This window comes from Diabrotica undecimpunctata, chromosome 8, assembly GCF_040954645.1.
Source record: "Diabrotica undecimpunctata isolate CICGRU chromosome 8, icDiaUnde3, whole genome shotgun sequence".
NCBI classification, from domain to species: domain Eukaryota; kingdom Metazoa; phylum Arthropoda; class Insecta; order Coleoptera; family Chrysomelidae; genus Diabrotica; species Diabrotica undecimpunctata.
The window spans coordinates 52,825,612-52,852,275 of NC_092810.1; the positions used below are offsets into that span (position 1 = coordinate 52,825,612).

The window sequence follows — 26,664 nt, forward strand, 5'->3', positions numbered from 1 at the left end:
CAGATTATTTATAACTATTGAATAGTATTCTTTCATTTTGCGAACGTTGATAATTTTCTTAAAAGATCGTATTATTCTACAGTATTTGACACGACGCTATTTCCGTATTATTCATTTTCATATTATGTATTATCATGAGTTGTGCCGAATTCTCTTGTATTAGTGGAAGTATTCCTAAGTTATGGGTTTGGGTATTAGGAAGACGATGCTAAGTTAGGGTGGACCTAATACGATAGGTTGTAGGATTAGAAAAAAATATTGACTCGTCCGTCATTGGAAACCTAATATGCATTAGGATTATGACGGTTACATAGTGGTTAGGTATTACTTGTTGTTAGCCAAAAGAGGCCATTTTATCAAGACAATTTGGGAGAAAGTAAAATGTGAAGAGCTTCATGATCCGCTCCGCCAGGTGCCAATTCTTAATATAGCAATTTATCAATTCAGTTGCAAAATTACTTTAAAATAATTAGTTTTTTTGAGTAGTACCGTTAAATTTCTTTGGTTATTAAATAATTAATAAAGAAAATACTATTTCAATGCTTTAAAGTTTATTTAGTGTGCTACAATATTTGGCTATTATAAATTTTTTGTAGTGAAAATAATTTATTTACTAATAAAACTATTTTGTTGATCAATTTACAAATGGGTAAGTAGTTCCTTTCTTTTTAAAGTACCATGCTCTCTTCAGTGACTGTAATATTTTGTGATTATTATGAATTAAGTACTCAATTGATAGACAGATCACCCCTGCCAATACCCCCAAACCAACTGCCACTGGTCCACAGGAAAATTCTTTAAAGCTCACGTTAAATTCTTGCTTTTTAGCTCCTTCAATGCAAGTTGGCTGTCTTGCGTCCCAATGTTTTCTTAATCTGTCTATATTGCCAGTCTCTGCTTGCTTAAACATGCTAAAATATAAATGTTATTTATTTTTTTTTTGTTTGCTTTTTGGTAAAAAAATCAATATAGAGTACAAATAATTTAACCTGCGACTATTAAATAAAAATTTTTCCGAAAAGGATACTCTCAAATTTTTCTTCAAATGCATTTTAAATTAAAGGGATAAACACCTCTTTTTAAAGTATTCTTAGTAATCGCCATATGAGCCCTTTATATGTTAGTTGATCCACCCACAGACCACTAATAACGTGATTTGTGGATCCATCTGGATATGGAATATGCAATTTATGGCGATTACCATAAATAAATCATATATATATTTAGGGATTCTACAGTATTCACTGCCTTCCCTAGCTCAACCGTTTCCATCTCTCTCTGTTATTCCATTCTCCATCGTTTAGGCCTCTCTTACTCATGGCGTCGTCTACTTCGTTCCTCCAGGATTTTCGGGGTCGTCCTCTTTTCCTCCTTCCTATGGGGCTCCATTCGGTTATTCTCTTTATCCATCTGCTGTCGCTAGTTCTTCTTACATGTCCATACCACTTTAATCTTTTTTGTTCTATATATGTTAGTATGTCTGTTTCTATTAATGTTCTTTGCTTTATTTCGTCATTACTTCTCCTATCCATTCTTGTTACTCTGCAGCATCTTCGCAGGCATTCCATCTCTGTTGCTACTATCTTACTGCTGTTTTTCTTGTTTCTGATCCAATTTTCAGCCCCATATGTCATAATACTTCGCACTAATGTTTTATAAATCTGCGTTTTTGTCTTCATATTTAGGTGTCTATCCCACCATACTGAGTTAAGTTGTCGGATTGCTGTTCTTGTTTGTCCTAATCTTTGTATAATTTCTTCCTCTGTTGTTGCCTTTTTCGTGATTATAAACCCCAGGTATTTGAATTTATCCTTTCCTTTGATTGTTATGTTGTCATCAATCTGTAGATCTTCTATGTCTTCTTCACTTGTAGATAGGTACTCTGTTTTCGCGAGGTTAATATCTAGGCCAGCCTTGGTATATTCTTCTTGTAGTTTCTTCATCATGTAGCTGAGGTCGTCTTGGTCTTGTGCAATCACTACCTGATCGTCTGCAAAGCTTAACGTATATAGGTATTTGTTCCGTACCGGTACTCCCATGCCTTCGCATTTTCTTTTCCATGTAGTCAAGGCTTTTTCTAAGTATATTTTGAATAGGGTTGGAGATGTCGAACAACCCTACAGGAGCCCTTTTGTTGTGGTGAAGTCTCCTATGATTCTTGTTCCCATTTTAATGGACACTTTATTTTCTTTATATAGAGCTTTTGTAGCTTCTATGAGCTCCGTCTGTATTTCTAATTTGTACATTGCCTCCCATAGTTCTGACCTTGGTACAGAGTCATACGCCTTTCTCAGGTCCACAAATGCCAAGTGTATATCTCTATTTTTTGCTTTTTTCTTTTCCAACAGTTGTTCCAGTGTGTATATGTGGTCTATAAATAAATCAAAATTTACATAATCTACATACTTTCGTAATTTCCCATATTAATTAATATGGCATTTTTATTAATATTTATTAAAAAATTTACCCTTATGTTTTTTTTATTTAAACGATTTTTGCTAAATCTAAAAATGTTTGCCAAATCCTGACTTCATTTACTTACATACGTTAATTTTGTCATAATGGTATTAAAACAATAAATAGTTATGGAAAAATGACATCGAAACTTATCCACTTAGCATTGAATGTCATGGTATGGTGAGTAGTATTTCCAAACATAAAAAATTATAATTACCAGTAGTTCATCATTTCTTTGAAAGGAGAATTCTTTTGTAAATTTGTATGCATAGGCTGAGTTCTATACATTTGTACTTGCTCTAACTCGCAAATCTCTTGATTGGAGAATGTTTCCTCAATAATTGGATAGGCCGTGCTGGTTTCTACATGGAACGCAAATCCTCCTTGTCTTACCAATTGCAAACCTTCTGTCGGTGAATAAAAGCCCGAATTGTTATTGCTATTTTTTATTTTAACTTCGAACAGTTCGATCGCATCAGGATCAGTAGTTTGCTAAAATCAAACAAAAAAAAAACATTTGATTTAAGCTGAATGCCAAAAGACTAAGGCCGGTAGTATATTAGACAACTGGTGATGCAACTGGTGTAACAAGTTGAGGCGTCATCAAATTAAAGCAGAAAAAATGATGGGCAACTAATGGCAGATAATTGCCACTAGCAAAAATTAATGCACTGTCGAATAGAAGTAGAATATTTTTTAGTAGTGAATATTATATCAAACGAGTCGTTGCTTTTATTAAAAACGGAAAGTAGGGTGAGAAGGAATCGGAAAATTTATATACATACAATGTTAGCTTCCTGAGAAAAAAAAGGGATGTATTATACGTTATTTCCTGAACTTTGTGCCGATGAAGTAAATTTTTTTGCGCTCGGTGGCGCCATCAGATTATGTTACCCGTCTGAGAGCGGGGATCGGTCACCAGAACGACAACAATTTTTTTTAAGCCCTTCTCTCTATTCGGATTGCCGAATATAGGCCTCTTTCTAATTCTCGTCATTCATCTCTGTTGTTTGTAAGACGTTTCTACATTGGTCCTGCAGTTCTTTTAATATCGTCGCTCCAGCGCATTTGCGGTCTTCCTAGTGGTCTTTTGGCTTCATATAGCCGCCAATTCCCGATTTCTTGATTCCATCGGTCATCCTTAAGATGTTGGTTATGTCCAGCCCATTTCCATTTCAGTTTAGCTGACTGTTTGACAGCATCTTTTACTTTTGTTCTATTACGAATGTTTTCATTGGTTTTATGGTATTTGAGTGAGATACCCAGCATCTGTCGTTCCATAGCTCTCTGAGATTTTCTGATCTTCTCCATGTTTATTTTAGTGAATGTCCAAGTTTGAGCTCCATATGTAAGTACAGGTAGGATACAGGAATTAAACACTTTGGTTCACAGTCTTTGGTATGTTTTTATTTTTAAGTACGTATAAGAGCTTTCCGAATGCTGCCCGTCCCATTTTTACACGTCTGCTTATTTTGGTAGTCTGATTTTCTTTGCTTACCTTGACATTTTGACCCAGATATGTATATTCATCTACGTGTTCTATCTCTGTCCCTTAGATGTTTATCTTGTCATCTTTGTTTAATATTAGTTCAGTTTTGCTGAAATTCATTTTCAGTCTTTTTTTAGGGGTTCTGTGTGTAGCTCCTCAATCATCGTATTCAGTGCATTCCACGTGTCGGCTATTAGTACTACATCATATGCGTATCTAATATGGTTTAAGTATCTTCCGGTCATAGGGATTCCCTTATTTTCCCAGTCTATTGACTTAAAGATATCTTCTAGGGCAGCTATAAATAATTTTGGAGATATTGTGTCTCCTAATATTACGCCTCGGTTGATTTTTACTGGTCTTGTTTCGATTCCAGTCGGTCTTGGAATCGCAACCAGTTACGGTTGCGATTACGACCAAACTGCCGTTAACCTCAATCAAGTAAGATATAAATAACAAACAACTACTAAATTGTATTTTACCATATTTTAAATAATTGTAGCTCTTATCTGATGATGCCAATGAAAATTGGCGAAATATAATGAACTGTTGAACAGAGTACACTTGGCTTTCAATCAGCTGCATACCCAATTAACCTCAACCCCCTTTATATATATATATATATATATATATATATATATTATATAATATATATATATATATATATATATATATATATATATATATATATATATATATATATATATATATATATAATGTAATGTGTAAGACTGATTTGACTTACCACAAAATAGTTTCTATCTATCAAAATATCTTCAACTCCGATTTTCAATTGGCTTTCAGTTAAATCTTTTAAATCAAATATGGTTCTTGGAGGATCAAGCAGAAGATATGAGACTATACTGGCGGAATAAAATTGATAAATTAAAATGGAAAAAAGAAAAATAAAGAATGCCAGTATACGACTACTAAAGAAAAACGGAGAACAAGCAGCTCCTAAAAATGTAAACATAAATATAGGATAAGTACATTTGTGTTATTCAAAATTTAATATTATTGAATTTGACACTACTGTAGTTTTACATGTTTAACACTTATTTTCTCGAATACCTTATTTTCACTAGTTTTATTCCTGTATTGTATCTTCTTTTTAGATCATTATTAAAGAGGTATTAGAATTGTAGCATTTTGATTTCCCCTCATATCAGTTAACACATAACACCGAAAAATATTGTCAATCCTTTTACGTCGCTGATATTAATAATACAAACATTTTTAGTTTATTTATATATCACAGATGGAATTTCTTTTGATATTGATTCCGCCTATTAGAGATTTTGCGCAACAAATAAACAGGAATTTTTCCGTTTATGCTTTGTTTATACCGAGTTGCGCTAATGATGTTACTCGACAATGGACCGCGGAAGCAGTCAGTTATTGTTTGAGTCCGGATTTTTTTTCAAATTCCTTATTGTTTTTTGTTTGTTGTTCGGTATTCGTTTTTGTCATGGAAATATAGTGTAAAGTGGTAGTAGCAGTTAAGAGTTAGTTAAGAGAGGAGATTTGGATTTGAAAAGATAGCTTTCGGCATGTAGTCTTCAAAGCCGGCAATTTTTTTAAGTTGAGAAGTTAATTTGGGCTCAAGATGCTATTTGGCAGTTTTGTTGAGTTATTCATCAATTGTTTATGTTGTGCCCTATGTAAGGAATTTGTAAGACGGCGTTTTCAACCATTTGAGAGGTCCATATGGTTTTAAAAAGGAATTGAGTGGCCGAGTTTTGAAGATTGCAGTTAGTTGTCATCCAGGATAATTCGAAGCCCGAATCAGTGTTCTACCTCCAGAGAACTTGTCCATTTTCTGTTTTAAGGTCACACCAGATCATTTGCAGTTTGTGTGGGGCACAGTTGTGTGTTGTGTGCAGTATTTTTAATTCAATTCCAATTTAAAAAAAACTTTCTTAAAGGAAATACACCAGTCAGTGAAAATTATTCAAAATTCAAATAAGTAAAAATAAACAATTTTTCATTATGAAAAATGAAAAAGAAACAGCAAAGATTTGATTTTACGTTCAAAGCGTCTATGTATCTGTTGATACGTATTTCGACTTAATAAGTCTCATCAGAACAGTTATTCATAGCCGTTCTTTTTTAACAACGATTATTAGATTCCCCATGTCTCTATTAACATCTTTATCAACGTCTGGCTATGCCTTGCAATTTTTAGAAGGCTCCAGATTAAAACAGAAATCTGAATTTGTTTCGAAACTATCTTACCGATTTTTCTATCAGATGTCGCTATTGCGTCCATAACGAAGCCATTTTATTGTTGAACGTGAAATCAAATCTTTTCTGTCTTTTTCATTTTATTCGGATCTACTCTGTATGAGTACAAGAAACAAATTCGTTAAGGATTTCTGCTTAGTTGACGAGACATGTCGTGGAATGCAAATTTTAGATTCCCCATGTCTCTATTAACATCTTTATCAACGTCTAGCTATGTCTTGCAATTTTTAGAAGGCTCCAGATTAAAGCAGAAATCTGAATTTGTTTCAAAACTATCTTACCGAATTTTTCATTAATAAAAAAATTGGTTTCATGTTTGACGTTTAATTTCGACATCCGTCAGTATTATCCTTTTCTGACATTTGGTACATAAACATAATTTTGAATTCTGTTTTGTTTAAAGATTAACCTCAATGTAAGCTCCATTGAGAAATTTAGATATTTTTTATTTTTAATATAAATTTAAATTTCTATAAGTGTCAACGTCTGGAGCTTGTTGTAAATCGTTACAAATATCGCCCAACCTGTAGGGTTTGTTGATAAATTTTGTTAATATTATTTGTAATAACTGTTGATTTGAACTAATAATAAATATGTAATATTTCTCTCTAAATCAGGAGGTAGAATTATTTCGTTTAAAAAGATTTTCACCCTTTAATATTTTTTAGGAAAGGAAAGTCCTAAAAGTCTTTCTATCCAGCAAGAGGATTCTTTTAAACGGCTTTCATTTCAAATAATTTAGGAATCTTCTTGTGTTTTGTTGTCCAGTAAATCTCTGTAAGTATTTTTTTTTTGTTTTCTTTTGTAGTTATCCCTTCCAGTCCCTCCTTTATTCAATTACTTACGATCCAGCTCTCTTAACAAAACAAGAGTGGCCATTCGCAATCCTTTCGGTTTGTTTGCTTAACCTATCTCCAGCCCAGTAATTGCTCAGTCCCTACTTTCAACCCCCTATAAGTGATACCCGATGTGGTAGGCAACTTATATCGTTACAGAATACAATTAAAATAGCGAAGAACATACGTTTAAATGATCACAACCTACTGGTCGCCAATGTTACACTTATACTCAAATACATTAGAAAATATCGCAAAGAACCCCTAAATTAGATATAAAAAAATTAAAAGAATCTTTGTCAAAAGATATCTAAAGTTATCTATAAATTTAACACGAACAACAATGGTGTCAACAAAAAGTGGAAAAAACTGCTCCGTCAACTTATTCAGCGAGATATTCCGTACGAAGTAGAAGTTTTGTCGTCGATTATAATTGTTTATGGCATGATAAGAAATAGAGATGTAAATAGATCTAAAGAAATTTAAAAAATAAAGGGGTAATAACAATTATAACGAAAAAACCATCTCACTGCATTTTCAAATACAATTGGAAAAATAAAACACTATTAAACAGAATCCATCAAAGAGTTGTACAAGAATAAAAGAGCGTATCCTGAAACACAAATATTTTGAAATAAAAGAGATATATGCAGCAATGGTAAAAAAGAAATACTGCATGCATTACAGATTGTGCAAAACAGAAAAAGTTCTGGTAGAACTTTTCATTTTTCGAACAAAAAAATAAACATGGTATCCATGTAAAGCTTTTTGACAGAATCTCGAATTCGATTTTTAAGCAATTTCGTATCCAATATTTTTTAATTGTTGACGTGACAACGTCTTAAATTAGGTTGTGGCTCGGAGTCACTCATGAAAAAGTGTAACGCCCGCTCACGTCTGTTACGATGAGTCACCGAACGAGAGAGAGGCCCGCCGGACCGGCGAATGCCTTGCGTCTCTCTTCCACTCAAACATGATCGGTCCGCTGCGCGCGCAGCACTAGAGAATTAGGCGCGTTGAATCGGTGCGTGCTTGTGTCTCTGTCTTTCTCGAGCGTTCTTGGCGTTGGAAAACCGAGAAAGCGTCATAATACAAGTTCACACGTGTGGTTAAAGTATCGTCAGCTGTGTCTGTAGTGAAAATGTGGAGTGCTTAGATTCGTCATTTACAACAACTACAATAATAAAGGTAAATAATTGTACACTAATATTTCATTATCGTAAACTATGATTGATTGATTAATTGTTAGATTGACACAAAAGTTGAGAAACTGAGTTTATAGGTTATGTCATACTATTGACAAATGTTGATAGTGTTAAGTAAATTATTAGTTTAAATCACTCTGCAATCAATCGTAATTCAGTCGATTGAGAAGAAACAGCGCGTTTCAACTGCAAACAACTATTGTGCAATTTAATAATATTCATATCAATAAATATTCTACCGAGAAAAAGACGTTGTCACGTAAAATCTTCGCCCGTAAAACCGACTTTACAGGCAACCGATTTTTTTTCTTTAATTGATCCAATTATTTTTACCTTTTGTTTTTAGACATACTTCTCGCATTTCCTTTATTTAGTTCAATGTATTTTTCACAATTGACATTTTATTTTTTAACATATCATAAAAACGCAAAAAATGAACATAATAAAGAGACAGTTTAATGAAAACTAAAACTAGTATAATATAACGTGTGGCAAGAGGAACATAAGAGGGAAACGAATATTTAACAAAGAAAATTATAAAGAAAACGTTAAAAAAAAAGACGTTACAGTAAGCAGTACAGTAGACTAGCGCGAAGCTTATACCTACTATGTTTTCCATATTTTTAAAATTTAATAAAGTAATTTTATTATTTTTTTATTATTATTTTTAAACAAATTATATTATATTAAAATAATTCAATGAATTATTATGTTTGCTTCTAACGCCACCTTTTGACGTGTTAATAAAACATACGTTGCTTATTCTGATAGACCTGTCAATTTCAAATTAAATATTAAATTGTAATAAAATATAAATAAATATCATGCGATAGTAAATTTAATTATTATCTAAACTAAATAAAATGTTTAAAAATAATAATTGTATTTACATGAAATTATTCGAAAACGAGTGTTTTAGACGATAAAAATTTAAACTGATGATCTAATATTGTTATTAATCAGATGACACTAATGATTTTTAAATTTTGGCAATCGTTGCGAATCGAATCTTTTATAGTCCTTTTCCATCATATTGATAGCACATTATGTATGCAAATCCTTAACAGGTCAAAAAACCATATGCGTCACCCTATACTTGTTTTGAAATAAATAAAAAAAATTAGTATTTTAAGATGCCGTCAACAATTCATTATCTTTTAAAAAATCTTCTGTAAAATAAGTGTCCACTAATCTCACTATACCTTTTTTGTGCGTAAAAAACGTCGGTATACATGCCACACGATTATTGTTAATTATACACAGGTGATTAACGAGAGAATTCAATGTTTCACGAAATAAATTAATGTAAACAGTAATTTAAAGGTGATTATTTGTTTTCTATACAAGTTATCGCCTGACACAAAAAGAATACCTTCTTTGAACGATTACCTGGAATTACTGATAAGGCTTCACTAATGATAGTTTAAGTAGTTTTTATACCACATTACAGCTTATGCCAATAATATAAATTAGAAATTGTTTGCATCTTCCATTTAGTTTGTAGATGTACATTGTTCATGTCTTACCTACCTACGTTTTTGGTGTCGATATTTTGTTATTTGCATTTAAAAATGACGTCGACAACAGGTTTTATCCCGGTTAAGTGTAGTTTTAAAGGTGCCTTCAATCTAAGAGAGAAAAATATAATATTAAATGTACACGATGCACTTGTACATCAACACCCTTTAAGTAATGTTCGTGAAATCGTTAACATGTGTTCAAATATGACAGGGGTTGGAGAAGCAACAATTTATAGATTCCTAAAAGAAAGAAAAGGAGGAACTGTTTCGTCTCCCAAGAAGAGTGGAGGGAGTAAACCCTTGGAAATTGAAGAAATACATAAAAACATGATAAGACGCAGCGTCCACTCATTTTTTATTTAACAAAGAATATCCAACATTGGACAAAATCCAAACATTAACTAGAGAAAACGAAGAGTTACCAATCATAAGCAACAAGAAATTATGGGGACTATTGAGAGAGATGGGATTTCGTTGGCAAAAGAATAGAAGAAAATCCGTTTTAATTAAAAAAGGTTACATTGTATGTTGGAGACGAAATTATCTAAGAACTATTAAAAAGTACCGAGAAAAAGGGAAAACAATTTTTTATTTGGACGAGACTTGGCTAAATGAAGGTCATACTGTACCATATCTATGGGTTGATACAAATGTGAAAAGTTTTCGTCAGGCATTCATCGAAGGTGTATCTACTGGAATAAATAATATTCCCGTTGGAAAAGGACGCAGACTCATAATAACCCATATTGGAAACGAATACGGTTTTGTCAATGGTGGATTATTAAGTTTTGCCTCAAAATCAACCAAAGATTACCACGAGGAAATGACTGCTGACGTTTTTGAAGAATATTTTGAGCAAATGTTGGATTTAATTCCAAAAAATTCTGTCATAGTCATGGATAATGCTAGTTACCATTCAAGACTAGCAGAAAAATTGCCAACAACGGCATGGAAAAAAGGATAAATAATCGAATAGTTGGATAAACAAGCAATTGAGTACAAGGAGAATTCGACAAAAAAGGAATTATTACCTATTGTAAGGCAACATAAAGCAGCTTATAAAAAATATATAATTGATGAAATGGCATGAAACCGTGATGTAATTATTTTACGTTTACCCCCATACCACTGTGATCTGAATCCGATAGAAAATATATGGTCTCAAGTAAAGGGTGAAGTCGGACGCAACAACAAAATTTTTAAATTAGAAGACTTACAACAATTATTAGAACATTCCTTATGAAAAGTAACTCCAGAAAATTGAAAAAATGCTGTTAGTCATGCTCACAAGGAAGAAAATAAAATGTGGAATTTGGATAATATGACTGATGCAATGCTGGAACCGGTAATAATTAACATTGGAGTTGAAGATTCCTTAGATTCTGAAGAAAGCAGTGAATCTGAAATGGAATTTGATTAAAATAATATTTATTTTTTAACAAATCGGCCCCTGTTACGGCCACAAATTATTTTATATATAACAAATAAAATAAACATCTTACATTTGTTGCAAATTCATTAGTACCTGTTAATCTAAATCACTCCGATACTGGCAACTTTATTTAGGGATTAGTAACCCTCAAAACTATTGTATTCTATTCTGCTTCAACCTTTATAACTGGTGGTCATACTCAATTTAAAATTGTTTTCCTATATACTTCTGTAAACTTGTTGACTTGTTGACAAATATCTATTTTTCATTGAGTCACCCGTATCAACAGTTTAGGGATTTGCATACATAATGTGCTATCAAAATGATGGAAATGGACTATATTGACAAATGTTCTTTTAATTTTTTACTTCTCATTTAATTTAATGTCTGTATTTTTTTAGTTATTTTTTAGGCAGTTTTGCCTAAATTGTAAAAGTATTGAATTGATGTGAAGAACCTCTATTTTATGACGCTACCTGTGACGATCCCTTTTTGTTACGCTATTTCCGTGACGATGCCATCTTGTAGCGTTGATTCTGTGACGCTCACTTCAACATTTTAATATAGAGAAAAAGGTTATACAACGCCATCACAGATTTGAAAATTAAATAAAAAAGAAAAATTAATGAAAAAACGAAGCTATTTACAAGAACAAAAAAATCTGCGTATCGTAAAAAGGATTTAAAGAATAAACTAATACAAATTAAAAAGAAATAAAAAAATAAATTATAAATAAGCTTTCTGTGTTTATTTTTAAAAATTAAAATCTGTGTATTTAGCAATTCCATTTGATTTATTATACTTTATTTTTTTTTTAATTTCAATTTGGTTTTAATATTTTTACTTAAACTTAATGTATTTAAAATTAAAGTCATAGAGTTAAACTGAGTTACCTTGTTGACAAAACGCTCCCATAGCAAATAATACCAAGAAACTAAAATTTGTTTCTTCAACTCTTACTTTTTTATCAGGTAATAGAATCATTTCGCTCGAAAAAACTATTTTCATTAATATAAGAATAACACATACAGTTAAGATGATTAAAAGCCAAACATTGGTTTCCAGTGGTCTTAAGAAAATTTCATAGGAACTTGCTGTCACTTTCGGTTTTTGATATATAAAAAACGATCTAAAACAAAATGTACATTATTGTAGTATAGGAATATTGAAACCAAATAAAATATGGTAAAATAAAAAATAACTTTTAATGACTATTAATATTTGAATAAAAATAATTACTTTAATATACTTTAAAAAGTACTCCAGTCATAGATTTTAGCATGAAATCATTTATAAAAATGCAGAAAATTTAACGCATTTTTGCAAGCAACTCTTGAAGTTGACAAAGCACTTATAGAAAGGATAAATAAATATTTAGGCAATTGTATTACCGAAACGCTAGACCAATAATCAAAAATAGAAGATAATATAGAGATCACTTAAGTCCACATGGTCAGCATTCATAAAGATTCAGGCTTTTCTGCAATAGAAATACTAATCTAACAGTTAAAACATCAATGCTAATATATTATCTTTTAGTCCTTGCCATTTTTCTCGGAGATCTGGACTCTAAAAAACGAACTAAATAGATTAAAGATGTTGAAGAGTTGGTGTTATCGGAGTATATCAGGAATAGTATGGAACAGATTTAACAAAATAAGTATCTTGCAAAATTCCGAAAGATTAAGAAATAGTCTTTTTTATAATGGCTTTGGGTTAGTCAATTAGCCAGATTATTTGAGGTAAGTTAGTTTATCTTTTATTACATACTACAAAGTTACTGGCACATTACATTGTAATAATAAATCTAAATATTATAAATTTTTTTATTTATGATTTTTAGTTTCTTTTTATTTTCATGTGATATTTTTATATTCTATTTTTTTTGGTTTTATTATCTATTTCTTTGTTTACATGAGAGCGTGATTTCATCTTATTATGTTAACTGTTTTTATAAATAACCTGTTTGACTTATATTTAAACTATTATTAGGAATAAGTAGTTGGCAATTTTTTAAATTTATTCCCATTTTACTTTGGTTATACAAATGTTGCCAACTTTGTTTGCAATTGTTTTTATTAATATTATCTATGTCTTTTACTGGAAGAAGTATGTTGTTTATGTTGAGTTGGCTTCTTTATTTCTTAATACTCCAGAGTGTTCTCTTACCAAATAAATAATAATTAAAGTACCCGAGGAAGTAATATCATAATGTAGACTCTTGATTTATATCTCAATGTGATTTAGGTTTTTTTGCGATTTGGATCTGCCCTTCTTCTTCAGGTTCCTTCTCCTATCGGAGGTTGGAAATCATTATCGCTATTTTAATTTTATTGGCCGCGCTTCTGAAATATTCTAATGAGCTGCAACCGAACCACTTTCTCAAATTTCTTAGCCATAATATTTTGCGTCGTCCTGGATTTCTCTTCCCTTGTATCTTCCCTTGCATAATTAACCCAAGTATAACGTACTTCTCGCCCATCATTATATGACCCAGATATTGAATCTTTCTAATTTTAACAGTTTTTATGACTTCTCATTCTTTCTTCATTCTTTGTAACACCTCTATATTAGTTACTTTTTCAGTCCACGATATTCTGTGGATTCTCCTGTAGCACCATATCTCAAAGGAGTTTAATTTTTTTTATTTCAGACTGTTTTATTGTCCACGCTTCCATGACGTATAGTAAAGTAGAAAAAACGTAACAACGTAGTATTCTTGTGCGGATCTCTAGATTAACCCTAATAACCCTGACGATCTATATGTAGGACGCTAATTTCAATAATTTTTGAACACGGCCCTGTTTAAATTTGATAACGCCGTCTATCACAAAATGTTACTCAAGGACAAATCGTCCCATTGTTGTTTAGTTTGTTCCTATCGCTTGAAACGTCTACTTGTGGTGCGGTTGTAAAAAACGTAAAATATGGCTGAGCATGGAATCAGATTTGCAAGGTAAGAAATGAATATTAAACTTTTGATAAAATATACTTTTTTATGATGTTATTTGTATATAAGTGTTCATTTTTCCAAATCGTAAAATAATTTTATCCAAAATGTTTGCCAGGTGGTGATAAATTTGACCGTCCTACATGTAGGATGTCAGGATTATGTACTATTATGTCATGAAAATGATAATTTTGAGTAATTATTGTAATAATTGGATTTCTTTGTTTATTTTACTTAGTATTTAGCCCAAAAGAATTTGTTGATAGTGTTATGAACATACTGCTTTTATTGTTTCAGGGGTTTTTCTTTACATGAGGCCTTGGAGATGTTAGAAGAAGATGAATTTCCTCATTCTCAAGCTAATATAGTTCTCTTACCTCCGGAAGATGCCGCTGAAACAGATGAGGATTCTGGTGATGAAGAAAACGTGTCTCCGGATAATTTGCATTCAAATATGTTGAGAACAGTAGCTGAAATCCATGTACCTCGTTCGGTTGACTCAGACTCGGATGATGATATTCCATTATCAAATTCTGTTAAATCTGAGAAAGTTTTGAAAATTCCACGGCAATACCACTGGTCTGAAGTAGCAACCACCTCAGAGGAAGCAGAAATACTTGATTGGTCAAAGGATAATGATCTCAATATTGATACAGAAGATACTCCCATAGACTGGTTCATGAAGTTGTTCGATGAAGAAATTTTTGATTTACTGGTTGTCGAATCCAATAGATATGCAAGTATGAAAAATAAGAAAAATAAGCCTATATGTATCGAAGAAATCAAAGCATTCGTAGGAATTCTTATTCTTAGTGGTTATGCTCAATACCCAAGGAAGAAGATGTATTGGGAAAAGGATAGAGACGTCTGTAATTCCTTAGTTTCTGGGGCACTTGCTAGGGATAGGTTTGATTTTATAATGAGCGTTCTGCATATAGCCGATAATAATAATTTGGATCATTCTGATAAATTCAGTAAAGTTAGACCTCTCTTTAGGTTTATAAATCAAAATTTTTTAAAACATGCAGTTTTAGAAGAGAACCACAGTGTTGATGAAGCCATGGTTCCTTATTTTGGGCGTCACGGCTGTAAACAGTTTATAAAGGGTAAACCGATAAGATGGGGATATAAACTTTGGGTTGGATGTAACAAAAATGGGTACGTAACGTGGTTTGAGCCATACCAGGGAGCATCAATACACGTATCGCCTAAATACAAGGATTTTGGTGTCGGTGTAGGTGTGGTACTCAGTTATGTTGACATTCTTAGATCAAAGTGGGAGCTAAAAAAATTTCATTTATTTTTTGATAATTTTTTTAGTACAATGCCTTTATTTGAAATGCCGACAGAAAAAAATATCAGAGGAACAGGAACCATAAGAAGTAACAGAATACCAAAAAATCCGCTGAAATCGGCAAAGGAGTTACAAAAAGACAAAAGAGGTTCGTACGATGCTAAGTTTGACGGTAATAAGAAATTGACAATTGTCAGCTGGCACGATAATAGTGTTGTATCGCTCTGCTCGAACGCAGTTGGTACGAATCCTATTCTTCAAGTAAAGCGATATTCGCGACAAGAAAAAAAAACGATACTTGTTCCTCAACCATTTATGGTAAAATTATATAATCGAAATATGGGCGGCGTAGATCGATGCGATCAAAACGTAAGTTTATATAGAACTGGTATTAGAGGAAAAAAGTGGTACTTCTGTTTGTTTACTCACTGTATCGATTTAGCTATACAGAATGCTTGGCAACTACATCGAAGCAATCAGGGCACTTTGGATCAATTAGCTTTTCGACGACGCATTGCAACTTCACTTCTTCAGCTTTATACAAAAGCGACTTCATCTTCTTGTGGACGGCCAAGTCGAAGAGAAAATGCCGATTCTCGTTTTGATGGAATGCATCATTATGTGATTGATCAAGAAAAACAAACTAGATGTTGCTACTGCCATAAAAAAACAACTACAAGATGTCAAAAATGTGATGTTGGTATCCATGTACGCTGCTTTGTGAGTTACCACACAAATGGTAGTGCTTGATCCTGACGTCCTAGATGTAGGACGCTAATTTTTTTTTGTGTACATTGTGATTTTTTGCAATATTATTACAGTAATGTATTCAAGTGTTCCAAATAAAACATATTAATAACAAAAAATTGCAGTTTTAATACTATATCTTATGTCAGGATTATCTGGGTTAAGGTTACGGTTGCAAAGTAAGTTCTTCAATTTTATGAACGTGTTTCTTGCTTTTTCTATTCTAGATCTGATTTCTTTTGTTTGATCTCCATCTTCGGTTAGCCACGTTCCTAAATATTTATATGTTGTTACTCTTTCGATCGTTGTATTATTGATGATCAGGTTATATACATGTTGTGTTTTTTTTGAGAATATCATTGATTTCGTTTTCTTGAGATTCATTTGCAGTCCGTACCTTTCATATGCATTGTATACATGTTGTATTATGTACTGTAGATCTTCCATATCACTTGCAAATATGACCGTATCGTCCGCATACCTAATATTATTAATGCTATTTCCGTTAATCAAGATACCTTCCACAATATCCAATAAAGCTTCTTGAAATATCACTTCACTGTAGACTGTATCACTTTCTTGCTTTCTGATTTTTATACAGATTCGATATAATTTGTAGATCTCTACTATCTATGTTTTTGGTCTTAAGAATAATTAAAAGTTTTTCATGTTGAACTCTGTCAAAAGCTTTTTAAAATTTATGAAGCAAGCATATATGTCCTGATTCATATCCAGACATCGTTGTGTCAGAACATTGACTTCGAATAATGCTTCTCTAGGTCCTAGATCCTTTCTAAAACCCATCTGTGAATCAATTATTTCTTGTTCTAATTTCATGTGGATTTTGTTGTGTATGATTTTAAGGAAGGTTTTCAATATGTGGCTCATTAATGCAATTGTCCGATAGTCATGGCAATCTATAGCAATTGTGATTTTTGGAATCGTTACAAAAGTTGAGAAAAGCCATTCTTTGGGTAGGTGTCCCGTCGTGTATAAGGAGTTAAAAAGGTCTACCAAGACATCAATATTATCTTCATTAATTATCTTCAATAGTTTAATTGGTATATTATCGGGTCCAGGAGCTTTTCTACCTTTTGTGTGTTTTATGGCTTAAATAACTTCCTATTTCATTATTTCTGGTCCTTTAATTTCTCCGTCAACTTCTAATTGTTCCAATTTTTGGTCATAAAATAGGTGATCAATGTATTCTTTCCATCTACGTAATTTGTCTTGCGTTTCAGTTATAGTGGTACCATCTGCATTTATTAATATACCGATTGGTTTGTTACGATTTCCTAAAATCATTTCTTTAACCTTCTTATGGGTGTTGAAAGTGTCATAACTTGCCTCATATTCCTCAATGTCTTAACATTTAATGGACATCCATGTTTTCTTAGCTTGTTTTATTAGTTTATTAATTTCTAGATATTTAATTTATTTTTGTCTTTATGTATTCTTCTTTCATCCATTTTTTCGAAAATTTCTTGTGTCACCCATTTTTGTTTGACAGCTTTTGTAAATGTTAATGTTTTCCGTCCCACAGTCTCTATTGTGTTCTTTATATTCTTCCATTTTGTTTTAATATCTGTAGTGTTCTTATTTTGTTGTTTTATTTCTTGGATACTCTGATTTATTTTATTTCGAGTTTCTTGGTATGTATTTGGTTCTCTTAGTTTACCAATGTATATTTGTGGTCTAGATCTTTTCATTAATGGTTTTCTCAAACTAACATTCATATTTGCTACTACTGGGTTGTGGTCCGAGTTTACATCTGCTCCAGAGTAAGTCTTCACTACTGTAAAATAGTTCTTGTACCTGTTTCTTATCAAGATGTAATCTATCTGATTTCTTATAATTCTATCTTTGTGTTGTCCAGAAGCTTTCCATGTAGAGCCGGCGATTTGGTAATTTAAACATTGTATTCATAACTACCAGTTTTTCTATTTGGCACATCTGAATGAGTCTTTCACCACGCTCATTTCGCTCTCCCAATCCATACACTCCAACACAACTATCCACACTCCCTTTGCCCACTTTGGAATTGAAGTCACCCATTAGTATCAGAACTTCACGTTTTTTTGTTGTTTTCATTATTGTTTCCAATTGCTCGTAGAAGTCTTCTATTTCTTGCTCCTTCTTGTCAGCTGTTGGTGCATATACTTGAATAATATTCATTTTCCTCATATTGGTGTTAATTTGTAGCATTATAATGCGATTCGAAAGCGGGGCAAAACCAAGTACGGATTTATCTATTTCCTTGCTTACCATTATGACCACACCAAATCGGTTTGTTCTATCAGAATATCCGCTATAATATATGGATCTGCCCACAATGCTACAATCGGTAAAAATGATATAATTGCTCATACCAGTAGAGGCTATATATGATATTTTAACGCAAGTAATAAAGCTGATAGTTCGGCAGTATATATTGAAGCTTCATTAGGTAATCAGCATGACTCTATAATCAGAATTCCAGTGATATATTGAACATTCCATTTTATTTAGAATTTTAGAGCCGTCATTAAAAATAAATTGACATATAGGCCACTTATCTTTAATTATTTTTTTGATAATACTGCCTCGTAGGTTTGAATCCATGTAATATATTTTTATTACCTTGGAAAAGAGAGTATCAGAAGATTGAGTGTAAGTTGATGGTACTTAATTTTGGTATTGGTCTTCATATCTTGTCAATGTCTTGTAGCTTTCAACATAGGGAGTTTTTTATTACACCAATATGTGTTGCTTAAATATACTATATTTAAGTTAGGAATATTTTTTTAAATAGCAGTTTTTTTAAATAGCTATATCCACAACTTTTTCTGTACAAAACTGTCTGCGTAGTTTAAGTGGTGGTTCCTTAGCTTCAATTTAGACAGAGCCACAAACATTTATTCTTTGGAGTTTCAATTTTGTTAAGATATCCTATTGATACAGACCCATATAAATGACAACTATAATCAAAAATTTGTCGAATCTTTAAACGGTAGAATAGCAATGAGATATTTGGGTCAGCTCCCCAACTTGTTTTACAAATGCTCTATGGATATTCATGGAGTTTTAAGATTTTTTTTATAATATAATGAATTTGATCCATCCATAACAGCTTACGATCCAAAGATGTGTTAAGATATGTTACACAGTTTTGGATCGGAAACTCTATTTTACCTATAGAAACAGAAACGGAAACAAAACAAAAACAAAAGAGACAGAAACATACAGGGTAGAGAAGCCATATCCATGATGAACGGTATTCTGTGGGACCAAACAATATCTAAAGCGAACAAACAACTCATATATAACACCATACTTAAAAGTGTAATCACTTTATGGCAGTGTTACAATAAGTATAAGCATACAATAGTTAATGACATAACAAAACAGTTAATATGGCACGGCCATGTACAGAGAATGCCAGTTGACAGGATTCCGAAACAGATGACGTGGACACCACAAGGAAGAAGAAAAAGAGGAAGGCCGAGAAGAAGCTGGAGAGAGGGAATTGAAAAAGAACTAGAGGAAAGAGAAACCCCTCCAGGCCTATGGTTAAATAGAGAAGAAGGGCGGTTAGGAGTCGGAAGGCGTCGGAGTACGCTGTAAACCGATAGTAGTAGTAAGAAACTCTATTTTACCTAATTTGAAATTGCCTTGAGGACTTTAGCGTAAAAAACAGTCGTGAATGGACACAGATAACGAATGCAGGACAATTATTCCATATTGCAGAAGATCGAGAAACCTTCGCAATGGTGATCGCCAACTTCGGATAATTCTGATATGGCACGCGAAGAAGAAGACTTTAGCGTTTTTTTTTTAAAGAGGCAAATTTCAGTCATCAACCGGGAAGACTGATGAGTTTAATATTAATTCCTGTTATAGTATTAATTTTAGCTCTAGGTTTAATTGTACTAACCGCGGAACCTTTCGCAACATAACAGAAATATAACAGGAACAGAACAAAATAGGAATATTTATTTAGTCCTGGTAATTGGTGCCTGCGCTCCCGCCAAAGTTTTAAATATTAAAAATAAAAACAAATAATAATTATTATACCCTATACATCACAACCAAACTTATATAGAATCATCTTATATTTCTTATTATTTTAATCGAATTTAAAAAAACCAACCAACGAAGTCAAAGAATATTTATTTTAAAGCAATATAATCACCAATACATAAAAATTAAAGAAACCCATAAATTCTTAAATAATAAAATTGAAATTATTTATTTTAGTCAATATTATACAAAATTCCCATATGCAAGGAATAGTGTTTAAATTATTTTTATTTATTTTTTTTTAATACTCGGTGTTACTAATCCTAGGCCTTATGCAAGCTTCAATTTGCGTGGGAATGCTCCTAAACAAATTTTCTAGGTCTGGTGAGCAAACTGGCCACTACAGAATAGTGATTCTTCTGCTTCAAGGAAATGTGTAGTGACTCTGCTGATATGTGGAGGTGCATTATCATGTATGAAAATTAAATTTGTTTTCACTGCCCTTTTTTAGAGTCTGACTACAGGTTCTAGAACCAAATCAACATACCTGCGAGCTATTGAAATCGGTTGAATGAAAATTAAAGAAGTTTTATCATCTATGAACAGATCTGACTGTTTCCGTTCTTGCTTGTCTTCCTCGCCCTTTAAGTACACGAATTCATCGGCTATATGATTTTACATAAATCCTGGTTTTGTTCGAAAATAGCACATTTTGTCAATTTCCAATGTTCCAGTTTTGGTATTGAAGACACCAATTTAGACGATCAATTTTGTGCTGCCTGGAAAACCGCAACTGTCTACTGCTATATGGTCTTTGGGCACGAGGTCTTCTTCATATCGTTTCAACTGAAACACTTACACCTGCACCTTCCAAATTCCAAAAGCTGCTTTTGGAGTTGCTTGTGAGAAAGTGTTTTTTCTAGCAACTTGGACAATAAAATGATCGTGGCAAGTCGTTGTTACTTTTTGCCGACTTTATCGTTGTCTATTTTTAAGCGTTCCTTAAAAACTATGATACCTAACATAGTTTTTAACACAACGACCTGTGTTACGCCTACCACAGCAGCTACGTCCCTCTGCGACATTTCTTGGTTCACAAGACCAATAGTCTTTCTCCTTTGTACATCCGTTAAATCCTCATAAAGCCTAGTTTCGTTTTTGAAAGCAAAAGTTAGTTTAGTTATTTTCGTTCAATTTACAACTAAAACAAATAATCTATACCATAGCGGACTGTGCTATTTGATTGTTTTATTAGTTTGTTTATTTTCAATAAAAATCTTAATTCTTCGCAACAATAACAAAGTTTTTTCAAAAGAACTAAATATTGGTTTGAAATACATGGTGATTCCATATAAGTTTGTGTGTATATAAAAATAAATGTCATTTGTCATATACATTCAAGTCCACTTAAAAAATCAAAATTGATAAAATCAAAAGGTTAAAAATACATACAGCTGCAATGTACTTACTTTAAGATCCAATTTCCATATCCATAATCCACGAAGGGCATTCTGTCTAACTTGAATAATAATGGAGAACTTCCAAAATCTATTAATCTCCGTTCTAACAAACTTACTAAACCATCAAATCTACCATTATCTTGAATATAACCCCACGAATCTGTTCTTTGCATTTCTAAACTAAAAATAAAATCCAACATACATACCAATTAGCAGTACCTGGGTAAGTCATGAAAGGATATCGACATACCTACATAATAGTGATGGTGAATTTGCGTGATTTTTACGCTATGATCAGTGCCCATGATTTTTGAATGAACAGTGTATCGGAATCAACAGTGAACATGAACACCGATTTTTTATTTACAGTATCAGGTAATCGTAAACTAAACAACACAATCACGATTACTTAGTAGTAATAATTAGTGCTATAACAACATGTGTTTAGCTAACGCAACTAGATGTCTTATAATAATGGACTTAAAATACTAAAAAAAATTAATCTGTTTAAATTACTATAAAAGTTTCTTTACGATGTCTCGTTAAAAAAAAACTAAAAATTAACTCTAGAATTTCACTTATTTTTCTTTATAAACTTTGAACAATGTTTTTACAAAAGACAAAATATATCTGTACCGTAGAGGTAAATGGTAGTATGTCCATCTACTGAAATTTTGAGATAATGAGTAAATGAGGAGAATTCCAGAAAATTATTGCAATCATTCTAAATATGAAGACATGCAATTATGTATTTTTATAATAAATTGTAACATTGTATATGAGACTAACATGGCAACAGAAAGAAATATCCATCGATGGAGAAAGATTAAACCATCTACGTTTTGCGGACGATATGGTGCTTCTGTCAGATAATCTGGGAGAAATCAAAGACATGCTCCAAGAACTGAATGACATACTACAAGAAACTGGGCTGAAGATAAATTTCGAGAAAACCAAAATGATGACCAATATGGTTCCCAGCGAAGAGATACAGATCAATAACAACAAGGTAGAATTAATCGATAAATACACATACTTGGGTCATGAAATTAGAATAACCAGAGACAACCAAACCTGCGAACTAAATAGACGAATCACGTTGGGATGGGCGGAATATGGAAGGATGAGAGACATTTTTAAAACAAATACCCCAATTCACCTGAAAAGGAAGGCATTTAACCAATGCATCTTACCAGTCTTGACCTACGGAGCAGAGACCCTAATTTTAACGAAAGCTACTGCCGAAAACCTGAGGGTAACACAAAGGCGAATGGAGAGATCAATGCTAGGCTTGACCTTGAAAGATCGCGTGAGAAATGAGGAGATGCGCCGATGAACTGGCGTAGACGATATTATACTGCGAATCAATAAACAAAAGTGGAGGTGGACTGGACATGTTGCTAGAATGGAAGACGGAAGATGGACGAAGAGATTATTGGAGTGGAGACCAAGAGCCGACGAGCGAATATGAGACAGACCACCCACCCGATGGACCGACGACCTAAGGAGAAACCTAAGGAGAATAGAAACAAACTGGATTACAGCAGCTAGAGATAGAGAGAACTGGAGACGTTTGGAGGAGGCCTATATCCAACAATGGATGTGAAAATGGGGCTGGATGATGATGATAATGATGAACATTGTATATTAGTTAAACAATATTGTACTAGTGTGATAAAAAATTTGTTTATATATTGGATAAAATTGTGACTTAAGGTCTTTTGCCTCAGCAAGATAAAAAAGTAAAGAAAATAATAAGTGCCTACGTAAGCGCAAATAAACACACAAAAAATATCTATAAAACTCATGAAACTGACTGGGATCTACTGTAAAAGTATTAGCAAATGATCCTTTTTCTTTTGTGTTATACCTTTCGGTTTTTCATAACGTCTTCTTCAAGTGCCCTGTCCGTTGCGAACATTGACTATCAACATGGCAATTCTGATCTTGTTTGCGGAGCTTCTGAATAGTTCGACCGATGTGAGCCCGAATCACTTCCGCAGATTTTGGAGCCTCGAGTCTCTTCTCCTGCCTGGCCCTCGCTTACTGTCTACTTTCCCCTGGACAATCAATTGCAGTAGACGGTACCTATCGTGTCTCAATATGTGGCCTAGATATTCAAGCTTTCTTTGTTTGATTGTGCTCAAGATTTCTTTCTCCTTTCCGATTCTTTAAAGTACCTGTATGTTGGTGACATGTTCGGTATAGGATATACGAAGAATGCATCGGTACACCCACATTTCGAATGCTTCTAGTTTTCTCGTGAGCGTCTCTGTCAGCGTCTAGGCCTCCATACCATATAGTGAGATCTTTCATAACGTAGTGGTAGCTATTCCGGACGATTGGTCGCAGTTGCTGTTCTTCTAGCCACGTACAATTCTTTGAGTATAATTTCTTTAAAAGACTTTTATTAAAAAATGATAGTCGGTGTATCTTTTTTTACATAGAATTGGACTACGTTTGAAATCAAAAAATTATAATTGTCAGTATTTTTCTTTTTACTGATAAATGGGGATTTACTGAGCGTAAAGTACAAAATTTTTAAAGTCGTATGTGTCCATTTTATTCACATGATCACCTACCGAACTGATTAATTGCTGCCAATTCCAAGGCGTTACGATCTGGATTGTTAGCTGTTTTTTTATAGATCTTTCAATTAGAGCGTGCACTTGGTCTGCTTCTAAGTAAGGTCTGCTCTCAGTAAATATTTATAGTCAACTACTTTTAAAAGAGGACAGATGTTCAAACGCCAAAAGTATCTCATCATTACCATAACGTTGCGCTTTTGACTTGGGCAATTATCTGACCAAATAACCAATTCTTCCACATTAGTTTGTGATAGAACTGTCATAGCCCATTTAGTCAATGCCTAGGCAATTTCTGGGCCACCCCTTCCAGCTTCGGATTCATCCCAGATAAGGTAATTGGATAAACAAGGCGTAGGTAAGCATTTTTGTAAATCACACATTATAACTTTAGTTTTACCAGCTGATTGTCTGTTTTCCTATTTATCGTTTGCTTTCATTTTTTATTGATTTTCCGAATCTTGAAAATGTTGGTCATAATTTTGCCGTATTGGTATTGTTTCTTCTTCAAAACAGTATTTATGTATAGAATAAAGCGATCGCAAGTATCACACGTTCCACCTAAACCCATGCTAAATTAAAAATGGTATTGAAAATTTTTTATACAGCCATAATTTAACAGTTTCAATCTTTGGAATATTGTCTTCCTTATACTTTAAGGTATATAATTTGTACATTTTTTCACGGCTTAATTCTGGTCCGAGATTTTTGCAGTTTTTGATTGAGAATAATGGCTGTCGTGGCACGGGAACGACTGAATGTGTTCTCGTACTCGATTTAAAACTGCTTTCCATATTATCGTTTTTAATAACATTCCGTACAACTATTTCGTAAATATTTAGAGTGTTAAAAAAAAAATGGGCCCGAAATAACGCCCACGATAAACAAATCCGACAGCTGATGGAGTTACTACGCTTAACCTCTTTCTCCAAAGGATACACTACTTTTCTTATAAGAATATATGGGCCACCAATAATAATTCTTATACCATCTTTTGCAACAAATAAAATTTGAATACGGCAAGCTTAGCAAAAGTATTAACTCCAAATTAAAAAGAAATGGAGTTACTACCCTTTACCTCTATGGTACAGATATTCAATACCTTTAAGAATATATTATTTTAAACTTATTATTTTTAAAAGTAAAACATTAATAATAACAAAATACAATTGCCAAAATTAACCTTGTTAGTCACGGTGATCCTCGCGTTCACCGTCAATACCATATTATGTGTTTGCACGTTTTGTGAGATGAAAAAAAGTTTACCACTTTTACCCTCGAGCTGGCGAGCTTCACGTGGCGAGCTTAAAAACTTCGCCACGTTGGTTGGGGGAGGGGGGAGGGGAACAAAAAAAAATCGATTTACCAAAAATTTGTACGCCACAGAGAAAAACGTTTCAAATAAAAAATGTAGCTAAGATAATTTTGAACAAAATTAGCATTTTTGCGTAGAATGAAGCGTTCTCTTAGAAACAACGATTGAAGCGATCGGAGATTTTGAATGACAGTTACGTTCGCGAAATCAATGCTCCTTAAAATTTGATTTGTATCAGCTCGACGGTAAAAATTTAATATCTTTTGATTCGATTGTCCTATAGACAAAAATCAATATGTGTTTTAAAGGTAAGTAGTGCAGCTTTCGTATGAAATTTTTGTATTTTGCCATATACTTATATTTATTAAATAAACGTGGCCTGATTTTTGCCATTTTTATGATTCTCATGAGATTAATACAATGTACCTCTTTCATAGAATATGAAATATTCATGAGAATAGAATACCAAGACAAATTCTTGAATGGCAACCAAGAGGTAGGCGAAGACCAGGAAGGCCTAGAAGAAGTTGGAGAGAAGGAGTTGATAAAGAAATCAGAGAAAGAGAACTGGAAGACGATCTATGGAACGATAGAATGAGATGGAGATTGGAAATCGGAAGACGTCGAAGAACGTTGTAAACCGAAATTATATATATATATATATATATATATATATATATATATATATATATATATATATATATATATATATACCTCTTTCATTGCCCGGCCACTATGGAGTTTCTATAACTATAAGTTAATATTCAAAACTTATATCATGAAAGTTTAGTTTTGAGTTTTGGCAACAAAGGTGAGGCATTTGAAATATGCTTAAAAAACGCTAAATTTAAACTTTCACATTACAAACGATCAAAAACGTTTAAAACTGCACTTTATTTATTACACTAGTACGTTTTTTAAAATTACAAAAGCAAAAAGTGCTAATAAACATTTTGATCTCAGCTACATTTTTCATTTAAAACATTTTTTTCTACAGCGTACCTACAGTTTCTTGGTAAATTGATTTTGTTGTGTTTTTACCCCCTACGGGGGGGGGGGGTTTAGGGGGAAGCTTGAGGGTAAAAGTGATAAACTTTTTTTCAGCTTTTTTAGGGTCCCAAAATTAATATT

The 26,664-nt window shown here is 32.7% G+C and overlaps 1 protein-coding gene across 1 annotated transcript in view; it reads right to left on the bottom strand.

Moving 5' to 3' along the window:
• Positions 1–569: 569 nt before the first annotated feature.
• Ir64a (Ionotropic receptor 64a) overlaps positions 570–26,664 on the bottom strand; it is a 29,316-nt gene continuing 3,221 nt past the window's right edge. The window contains exons 3-7 of the mRNA XM_072540255.1: positions 21,643–21,813; positions 12,077–12,312; positions 4,692–4,903; positions 2,675–2,949; positions 570–911 (exon numbers count right to left, since the gene is read on the bottom strand). Coding sequence (XP_072396356.1) covers positions 635–911; positions 2,675–2,949; positions 4,692–4,903; positions 12,077–12,312; positions 21,643–21,813 — 1,171 coding nt within the window. The 3' untranslated portion in view covers positions 570–634. The remainder of the gene's footprint in view (positions 912–2,674; positions 2,950–4,691; positions 4,904–12,076; positions 12,313–21,642; positions 21,814–26,664) is intronic.